Below are 10,744 nucleotides of genomic sequence, written 5' to 3' on the forward strand. Positions count from 1 at the left end.
TGAAGGGACACGTCCAGCGTCTGACTCCAAGCCTCTGCTTTCCCTGACACCCCCCAAGCCTTTTCCATCTTGACCTGGCGGGAGGTGCCCAGTGGTAGAGGAGACTCCCTAACTCAGTGGCAGCGGCAAGAGCCCCCAAAGGCAGCCCTGCCTTCCCTCACCTCCCTGAAGATCTTTGGGATGGGGGTAGTCCTAATAGGGCTTTGTCCTGGGGCCCAGGAGCAGCATGGGGCCTGGAGCCTCTTTCTGAGCCCAGTCAGCTCCGGTCCATGTGAACTTGGCCAAGTCACTGAGTGGCTTCCCCACAAATAAAACGAAGGTTCACTCGTAAGTATTAACTGAGTACCTACTATGCTCTGACTATTGGACTCGGGATATAGGGGTGGGAAACAGACCCAGGCTCTCCTTACATGGAGCTCACCCCACTGGACTTTGGATCATGGGGCAAATGAAAGGACCATGCAGAAGACGATCAGAGTAATGGTCTAGAAAGAGCCTGGCACATGGTAAGTACTTGCTGAGGGAGTTATCTTGTGCCTTCGTCTTTCTCTGGAGTCTTAGGTGTACACGCGTTGGGATGGGCAGTGGGGTCCCACCAACTACAGCCAGAGTGGACAGGGCGACCCCTAGAAGGAGAGGCATCTGGGCTGAGAATGAACCAGGAGAAGAAGGAGCCATGAGGAGGGATTAGGAGAGTGTCAGGCAGAGGGGACTGTGAGTGCAAAGGCCCAGGGGCAGGACGGAGCATGGTGGCACATTCCAGGAGCAGAAGCAGGGCCTGTTTCAGAAGGTTGCTGAGAATCAGATGAGCTAATGTCTGAGAAACTGGTGAACTGACAAGTGCTGGGCAGATAATGGTGTTATCTTGACCGAATGGTCTACATTTTCGGGGGGATGAATCTGAGGTCCGGGTTGGAGATGAGACCAGACTGAGGCCATACAGGTGGGGCTCTGCACATAGTAGGTGCTGAACTGATGCTTCCCTTTCTCTCCCCTGCTCTCCTGGCTCTCTCTGAGCCCTAGCAACTGAACCCAGGAGTGGGGACTCCCCTGGGAATTCTGTTCTGCCCCACTCCTGGGGGCTGGGGCTGAGGCTACATGTGGGCTGGAATCTGGCCCCGCTCTTGGCCTAGGCTGGGTCAGGAGGTGTGCGAACATGCATGACTGCTTGCTTGTGGGTATGTGTGGTTTGAGGGTGTGTCAGCACGAACGTGTGGGTGGACAAGAGCATGTGTATTTGTAAGCGTGAGTGTGAGCACACCTGGATGTCCTCCAGAAGCTGCTTCCGATGCCATTTGATCCTCTGCAGTTCCTCGGCCTCCCCGCTGCTCAGCTCCCCTGGGTCTGGAGAGAGAAGAACAGGTGGTCCCTGGCTCATTCCCCGCCCTCCCTTCCATCACTCGGCTCCAGCCACCCCAGCTAGCTCTCACTTCCCCAGGACCCTCTTCCTTCTGGAAACCCGTGACTTGCTTGCCCTCTTCATCCAGGCCTTGGCTCAGATGTCGCCTCCTCCAAGAAGCCTTCCCTGACTGCCCTGTCTAAAGCAGTCCCTCCCCACACTCCCCTCCTACCAGCTTTATGTTTCTTCTGCCCCTCTGGGTGCAGACTCCCTAAGCCATCTTGTTTACTTGCATCTTTTGCGTTCTACTCATCCCACTCAGCCCCATGAGAATAGGCACTTCAACAATTTTGCTCACTGCTGTATCCTCAGCACCTAGAAAGAGCCTGACACATAGCAGGTGCTCAGTGCAACACTTGCTGAAGGCATTCATCCTTTGTGGCAACTTTACTTCTTCGCTGGATCACGCATCTGTCATTTATTCATTTGTTTGTATGACCAGGAAGTGGTGATCATTTTGCCTCACATCCCATTGGCCAGATGTAGCCACACGGTTACAGCTACCTTCAAGGGAGGCTGGGTAATGAGCCTTTAATAGGGTGGTCCTGATATCCTTACTATGTAAGATGGGGAAACTGAATTTGGGGGGACATTTCACAGTGCTTGCCCCAGACACTCAGGCTCAGAGAAGTGAGGTGACCTGGCCAGGGTCCCAAAGGGACAAGTTGTTGAGCCAGGGTGGGACTTGGGTTGGGATGACGACAAAGTCTGAGTTCTTTCCTCGTCACCTGGAAATGAGTTAAAGGAGACACAGGTGTGCCAATGTTCTGGCAATGTGCTATGACCATTCCCCCACCTGGGTCAGCTGACCTACCTCTACCCCCACCCCCCTTCCTGTCCCATCCATAACACTCTCCTGGTCAAAATCTCCATGGAATCCTTATTCCATAGGGGGAAAAGTCCTCATCCAGCCAGCCAGCCTTATTCCCCTTATTCTCAACAAGAGCCTGCCAGTCCAGCCTGCCTGCTCCTCACTGCCCCCCAAATGGTCTAACTCTCAGTCTTACTCTCAGTCTTACTTCTCCACCTTTGCCTCTACATCTCCTCCGCCCTGTGAGGCCTTTTCCTGTCTGCCCATCCACATCCTCTCGACTCTCAAGTCGTAGCTTTGGGAAGCGCCTGGCCACCTTTCTTAAAGGTTTTGCAAGGACAGATATGATCTCTTCCAAATAAAAGCAGAGAATATCAAGAGGTCCCTTTCCCTACTTCCCCTCCTGTTGACTGAGCAGTCGTCTTGAACTTTGAGATGTTAGCTGGGTATTGAGGTGGCAGAGCACCAAGCTAGAAGGAGGCTGGGGCCCTGGGCAGCCATGTGGAGAAGAGTCATCACGTTCACCTCCACCAGCTACCCACTTGGACTTTTCAATGAGAGAGAAATAAGTTTTGAGAATGTCTCAGTCACTGCTATTCTGAGTCTTTTTGTTACATCTGCCACACCTGAAACTCAACTTATCCAGTGTCCTTGTCTCTGAAGCATGAACCATAACCTAGACGGTGGTGGTCAGGATTAAAAAAATCTGAATTTTGTCAAACACTCAGTGAGGATCTGACATATGGGAAGGGTACAACACACGTATAATGGGAGCCATGTTGTGTCACCCAGTTCTCCCCCTCAGGACCAAGGCACCCACTCCCTCAGCTGCTGTGTGTGTGTGTGTGTGTGTGTGTGTGTAGCCTCCTGATGACTCACAGCTGAGTCCCTCCTCAGGAACTTACCTCAGCCCAAATGGAGCTGCCTCACCCAAGGATACGCCCCTCCCAAAGGGCAGTCACTACATGAAAAGCCAAGAGCCCTTGCCTGGTTTGTGGACCTGAGCAGGTTTTAGATTCCAGGCCCTACTGACCGAAGGAGAGGCCAGGCCCCCAGAAGGAAGGCTCCTGCAACATTGTGGCAAGTGTAAATGGTAATGATTCCTCTGTCAAGCAGACAAGATGGGTCTGACCCACCAAGTCATGAAGTCAAGTGAGCCCAACAGCAACCCTTTGTAAGTTGTTCACCCAGGAACAGGTGTGAGCAGAGACAGAAGGCTCCAGGAAGCCCCAGGGACAGGTGACCCAGACCCTCATGTCATCCACTTGTTGTCATTCTGTTGTACCAGGTCCCTCAGCTCATACTATGTCTTCATGGATGTGTCCCTTGTGACCTCATGACAAAGGAGAAAAATGCCTGAACTCGGTTCCAGGATGGGTGACTCAGTGTTTGTGTACAAGTAAAACTGGACAGCTATTGAACTACAGACCCGCTCAAGGTGTTCAAGAGAGAGTGGTGAGAAGTCCTCCCAGCGAGCAGAGCTTTGGGTAGGGCACCTGGTCTATTTCACGTGGAAAGAGAAGCGGCATGAAGTAAGAATATACATGTATTCATGGGCAGTAGAAGATGCCTTGACTTCTCGGTCAGAAGGAAGGAAAGAAGGAAGTTTGGGAGCAGAGAGGTTCTGGGGAAGAGTCAAGTGGGTGGCCCTATGGGAGTGGGCACAGGGTATGAAGATTTTTGTAAAGCACCCCAATGTTCCCCAGGAAGCAGCCACCACAGGAGAGGCACTAAATCACCAGGCGGATAGAATGACTCAGCCAGTTGACACCAGCGAGTCTCTGACCGGCTAGCCCAGTGTTGGTACAACGGTACACGAATGAATGTGGCCTCTGTGGAGGCTCTGCGTGGACCCGCTCACCCAGGCTCTCCAAGCTACCACCACTGCTGAATATCAGACCTGCCAGCGACAGAGACCCATTGTTTCTTGAGAAGACCAAACAGCAACTTGGTGGCAAACCGATTACACTGGATCCCTTGTTCCGGATATGGTGGTCTTTCCCACCCACAGGGTCTTGGCCAGCACCACTGTCCAAGGGCTTGATCTGCTGACCCAGAACACTGCAACACGTCACATGAGACTAAAGGACGACCCTCTTTACAGTAAGGGAGGTGTGGGAGGGGCACGTGGCCGGATGCAATGGTCCTCTTACACGTTTCACCACCAGGGGATGCTGGCCTGATGGAACGATGGAGCAGTTATGGAAGGTGCCGCGGAGGTGTTGGCTTGGAGATGATATCCTGCTTGGATGCAGCGTCCTCCTCCAAGATGAACTCTACACCCTAAATCAATGACCATTAGATGGTGCTCTTTCCCCGAGAGGTAATCTCCTGGGATTCAGGAACAAGGAAGGAATAGGAGTGCTACCATCCTTCTAGTGACCCACTTGGGAGTTTTCCTTTCTGTCCCTGTAACTATGAGGTCTAGAGATCCTGGCTTCCTGGGGGGTGAGGGGAGGTGGCACTTACACCAGGGGACAAAGCAAGAGTCTCATCAACCTCTAAATTCAAAAACACTTATGCCAGCAGCTCCATGTAAATCATGTCATTTAATCTTCACAACTCTTTCAAGTGGATCTTTCTCAGTTTAAGACACTGAGGGTCAGAGAGGTGAAGTGACTTGCCCTGGGTCACATAGCCAAGAAGTGGCAGTGCTGGGATCAAAACATTAGTTTGCCGACACCTAAGCCTCCATCCCAGGAGAGGTGGATTCTGCGTGCCTTTGGAGACATGCAGGGACAGAAGGAGTGAGGGGCCATCCTCACGGAGACAGGAGCAGGGCCATAGCAAGGGAGGCAGCGTTAGAGGCTGGGACCCGGAACTCCTCTGTCAGGAGTGAAGGGAGGCTGAGTTCCACGGTGGAAAAACTCAATTACCTCTAGTTGACTTTGGGACGAAAGATCAGACTTTTGTGTTTTGTTTGCTTTTCGTTGTTTTCCTGTTGGCTGGGGCTTGTGTCCTGAAGGCCTGTTTCTGGCCCAGGGCACACCTGCTGCTGGAGGCCACATGGATTCCAGACAGGGTGCTTGTTGGAGAGAAGCTGGGTGGGAATTCCGTGTTTCTATTGATAATCCCCAATGTGGATCCCATGGCTGGGTCCCAGGCCGACTTCTCCTCTCTCCCCGTGGGGTCTCATTAATCCCCCTCTCCCCTCCTAGGCCAAGAAATCACACACATACCCTCAGCTCCAACCCCTTCCCCGAGCTTCAGACCCTTCCATCCCCCTGTGTCCTGACCAACGCTCATTTGTTACTGTGACTGAAATGGAACTCCTAGAATTTCCCATCAACCTGGCCTTCTTCCTGAGTTCTCAAGCTCTGGGAATGGCCCCCCAGATACCCCAGCCAGAACCCCAGGAGGCACCTTGACACACACCCCCTCTCTCATCCTTGTGTCCATCACCAAGCCCTGTCCACCTTCTTTCTGTTTCCATGGCCTCCACCCTCCCCACAACCCTGGACTCCGCTGTCTGGATGACGGAGGGCCTCCCGAAGTCTCCCTGCCTCCACTCTGCCCCTCCCATGGCCTCCCATTGTCCTGGGGATAAAACCCCCAAATCTTACTGGGTCCATCAGACCTGCTGGTGCCCCACCCTCATCTCACATTGGGCCCGCCCCTGCCCCAGGCTTGAGGCCTCCTGGCTGCCCTTCACGTGTTCCAGTGCGCTCTCTCCCTCCACGGGCCTTTGCACATGCTGTTCCCCCTTGTCTGGAATGCCCTTCCTTCTCCTCTCTGCCTAGCGGCTCCTACTCATTGTCTCCATCTCCTCTCAGGGGCCCTCCTGTGCTCCGTCTGGGCACCCCACCTCCGTCACCTCCTTCCCATCCCTGCAGCAGTTCTGGGATTTTGCTTCCTAAACAAGCCAAGCTGTTGGTTAAGGAAAGGCATGCTGGTTGAGCACCTACTGTGCTTCAGGCCCTGGGGGCTCCAGGCTCTTGCCATCCACTATCTGGTTTGATCCTGACCACAGCTCTGGAGGAAGGTATTTCTAAATCTCATTCTATAGATTAGGCACCCAAAGCTCAGAGAGGTTAAGTGACCTGCCCAAGGGGACACAGCTGGAAGGTGGCAGAGTTGTGATTTACACTCATCTGGGGCTCCGAGGCCACAACCCTCACATGGATCTTCAGAAGCCAGGTATCTCTGCGCAAATCATCAAAACCCCATCAAGACGCTAAGCTTGGACATTCTGACACAGAAATGTTGACCATGGCTGAGCACCAAGGAGAATGAAGACAAGATGCTGGATGATGTCTACAGTCTGAGCCCCTTTCTCTTTTGGGGTAAGAAATAAAACAAGGCCAAGGGCTTCCCTGGTGGCGCAGTGGTTGGGAATCTGCCTGCCAATGCAGGGGACACGGGTTCGAGCCCCGGTCTGGGAAGATCCCACGTGCCGCGGAGCAACTAGGCCCGTGAGCCACAGTTACTGAGCCTGCGCGTCTGGAGCCTGTGCTCCGCAACGAGAGGCTGTGATAGTGAGAGGCCCGCGCATCGCGATGAAGCGTGGCCCCCGCTCGCCACAGCTAGAGGAAGCCCTTGCACAGAAACGAAGACCCAACACAGCCAAAAACAACAACAACAAACAAACAAACAAAAAAACCAAGTCCGACATGGTAGAGCTGGGGAAAGTGCTTTTCCCTTGGTCCTGGGAGAGTGGGTTGGAGTGAGGGTAGAGAGGGGTTATTTGTCTTTTTTTCATGCAGCTCTTTTCGTGGTTTGACAGGCGCATTCCTGAACCCTCTCAGTCCACTGGCCCCTTCTGTCAGGTCCTGACCCCAACAGCTGGCAGCTGGCCGAGTACATCTGAACCCTGAAACAGTGCTGACGGCCCGCCCGGAGCCTGTGGCAGTCATCCCGTGGTGCATGGGGGGTGGGTGTCTTCCAGCCCTTCACCTATTTGTTTAAAAGTGGGGATTTCTCTCCATTTCAGAGCTGACGACACTGAGGTGCAGGGAGGGTGACAAGGACACAGCCTGAGGGGGGTCACTACTGACTCCAAGCCTAGCGATGATGGAGTTTCAGGCACTGGTGCTGCTCATGGGAGATGGATTTTAATGATAATAATAGTGACAATAATGATAAAAAACACGAAGGTATTAAAATGATGGTAACCACCGCCACCACCGTGAGCTCTGTTTACTCCTCGCCGGGCCGTGCTTCCCACACCTCGTGAAGGCCGCCCTTGGACACCGACCCATACACCCCGTGGCTGGGCTGCCCTCCGCACCCCGTGCCCAGGCCAGCTGAGTGTGCCCAGGTGCCGTCCCGGCCATCTCCCCAGCTCCTCTCTACTTCCCCTTTGTCCTTCCTCTTTCCCATCATATTTTTAGAAATCTGCTCGCAGCCTGGCTTCCAGGACAGCTGGCCCCGCTTCCCCTTTCCAGGGCAGGAGGAGGGTGCGATCCTGGGGCCCTAAAGGCGGAGGCTTCTCAGAGTCTGGGTGCGAGGGGGTCTGAGATGGGGGCGGCTAGCAGAGCTGCACCCCGCCTCAGCCCCAGAGGGCCTGCAGGCGCATCAAATCGTGCGGCTTCCTCCCCCAACCCACCTGCCTCTATTTTTAATCTGCAGTCTTGCTGCACCAGCCCCGCGGCTGTCTTTGGTCACATTGGGGCTTTGTTGCCTGGACCTCTCAGCTTTTCGGCAGACCTAGGGGGAGGGGACCTGCTTCTGGGTGTCAGATACCCACAGCTGGAGGAGGGCAGGCAGCCCCTTTGTCACCATCCTGTCCATTGTATGAGCAGGGAGACTGAAACCCACAGAAGGAAGAGGCCCATCATGACCACTGGCAGGTTGGTGCACAGCTGAGATCTGAGCCAGGTCGGGCTGACTCCAAATCCTTGTTCTTTCCCCACTTCCCCGGGGTGAGGCCAGGATGATGGTGTCCACTTAGAGATGACAAATCAGAGCTCAGAGAGGGCAAGTCACCAGGCTGTGAAGGAGCTCCGAGTAAGACCCAGTCTGGGTAGCAGAGAAATGACCTTCCCTCCCTCCACTTCCTCCAGGAAGTCTTCCCAGATCTCCCTTGCCCCGGGTAGAGAGAGTCGCTCTCTCCCAGGCTGCAGGTCTGTGCCCATTTGCACATCTGCCCTGGGTCACCGTCCTATAGGGTTTTCTCCCCCTTCCCCCATTCCCGAGCCAGCAGCTCCCTCAGGGCTGGGCTTGTGGCTGGGTCATTGCTGTCTCTAGCATTGCACAGCCCAGGACCTGCACACCAGAGGACTGCTTATTGAATGAATGAATGAGTAGATGAACTGATCAGTGCAGTCCTCACATCTCCCAAGAGACTGCCTGCAGTGACTCCATTCAATCCCTGTCGTCCCAGGACCAGCCTGGAGCAAAGCAGTGACTCACCTCTTGGCCTCCCTGCGAGGCCTCGCCCCTCCCCTCCCTGACAGCCCAGGCTCAACTGGGGCTCTCGCTCTTCTCAGATCTTGTCCTTATTCTGCCACTTATTTGCCGCCCGACTTTGGGCAATCCCGTCCTCTCCTCCAGTTCACTTCTGTGAGCCTCAGTTTCTTCTTTGCATTATGGGTGCAACCACCCTAAGGACTTCTGTACACGAAGACCCCAAGAATAACGGTGGAAAGACAGGCAGTGTGGGGGGGATTACTTCACTGTTTCTTGTCACCCTCGTATCTGCTGAGTGACCTTGAGCCAGGGACTGTTCCTCCTGGGTCCCCGCTTGCGTCCCTACTTGCCCCTAAGATGTGTTCACCGAGCCGTACAGTCCGCGAGCCACCTGCCCCCAAAAGCCCCCAGGAGAAGCATGGGGTTCGGGGAGAGAGCATTGGACAGGGAGCTTGGAGGTGGGGAGTCATCCTGCCTCAGCAAGACTGTCCCTCTCCTGGCCTCCTTTGTTCCAGCTGAAAATGGGGGCTGTTGAAATGGATCAGTGGTTCTCTGTGTTCCCCAGAACACTTGGGGCGAGGGGAGGCCAAGTGAGTGGGCTCAGACTGCTTTGTTTTAGGTTTTGTTTGAAGAAAGGGGTCTGTGGCTAACAGGGTTCACGTCATCTGGACCTGGGGAACTGGACAGCTCCTGGCAACCCTTGTCTTTTGGAGTTCCAGGCCATGCTGGAACATTCTGAGATGCAGGGCACAGAGACTTGGCTGCTCTCCTCTCGGCCTCACAGAAACACAACACAACACAGTCCTGTCCTCTTCCTGTACCAACTGACAGCCTCCTCTCCTGCTTACCAGGTAGGGTCTCAGCCATCGTCCCCTGCTGGCCGCTCCACTGGCAAAAGTGGTGCCCTCAGCCTCCCCAAAGGCCACTGTCACCCACCAGAGGCCAAACGGGCTGCAGGGCCCTTGTGCCACCCAGACAGTTATCATTCTCACAGACGTCATCATCTTTAACACAAACAACCTTTCTCAGTCCCACCTCAGGGCCTTTGCACTGGCTGTTCCTTTGCCTGGAATATTCTTTCCCCAGAAACCCACATGGATCACTCTCTTCCCTCCCACAAGTCTCTGCTCAAATGGTGTCTCCTCTTGAGGACTTCCAGCCACCCATCTTCCTTATCTCACTTTACTGGGCTTCATTCTGCTTGTCACCACCTGACATAGTACATTCATGTATTTACTGTCTGTCTCCCCCTCTAGAGCGTAAGCTCATGAGGGCAGGGGCCATGCCTGCTTCGTTCGCGGGACTCCCAGCATATGCTACACAGCTTGGCACCTAGCCTGAGCTCATAAATATCTGTTGCCTGCTTCTGCATGTCCCATCTGTGTTATATCTATTTACACACCGATTCCTGTGAGGCAGGCACCATTATCCCCATTCTACAGAACAGGAAACTGACAGGTCGGCCCAGGTGCTTACCTGGGTGGCACAAGTCCATTCTGAAGCCCCCGGGGAAAGGTGGCCTGTGCTCCTGTGGCCCACTGACCCAGCTGCTGCTCAGGCAGGGATGCGTCATCTCAGCTACAACAGGCCCCTTCCCGTTTGCCCCGCCCAGCACAGTGTGGGGAGGAAGTCCTGTCCTGCTGGGGTCTGGTGCGTAGTCTCTTGATGTCGTAGCACTTCCTAAAAACCAGCAGAGTTTTGGGTAGCGGGGACTCTTTGCATTTTGGGTGTGGGCAAGGGAGGGACAGAGGCAAAAGAGACAGAGAGGGATAAAAAGAGAAAGATGGTGACACAGAGAAAAAAACACAAACACACAGATACACACACACACACACACACCCCAGAGGAAGATGATTACTGGAGGACAGAACCTCCCTGCATATAAGCTGAAGGATCATTCAACTTGGACTGTCCAAGCTGAGCCCAATCGATTCCACCCCACAAGCTCTCTTTCATCAACTCTCCCTTGAGCAAAGAAAAATTAATTGAGTGCTAGGAAGGGCTTTGCTTCCCCTCAATGAAATGCCTGGCTTTTTCCTGCCTGGTGGTCAGTCGGGCATTATGTTCAGTTTCCCTTTTCCCCCAGGCTGCCAGGAAGCTCAGTCAAATCTGAAGCTCTTTTACAGCTGTTCTGTTGTAGCATACAGACTTTAAGGCCAGACTCAGCGGTGTGATTCAGCTCTGCC

General features: G+C 54.1%; 1 protein-coding gene across 2 annotated transcripts in view; it reads right to left on the reverse strand.

The window, feature by feature from the left end:
- Positions 1-10,181, reverse strand: part of CYTH4 (cytohesin 4) — a 29,571-nt gene extending 19,390 nt beyond the window's left edge. For both annotated transcript variants that reach the window (XM_032644658.1, XM_032644659.1), the window contains exons 1-2: positions 10,035-10,181; positions 1,262-1,344 (exon numbers count right to left, since the gene is read on the reverse strand). In XM_032644658.1, the coding sequence (XP_032500549.1) occupies positions 1,262-1,344; positions 10,035-10,131 (180 nt within the window). In that variant the 5' untranslated portion in view covers positions 10,132-10,181. The remainder of the gene's footprint in view (positions 1-1,261; positions 1,345-10,034) is intronic.
- Between the last annotated feature and the right edge of the window lie 563 nt (positions 10,182-10,744).

This window comes from Phocoena sinus, chromosome 10, assembly GCF_008692025.1.
Source record: "Phocoena sinus isolate mPhoSin1 chromosome 10, mPhoSin1.pri, whole genome shotgun sequence".
NCBI classification, from domain to species: Eukaryota; Metazoa; Chordata; class Mammalia; order Artiodactyla; family Phocoenidae; genus Phocoena; species Phocoena sinus.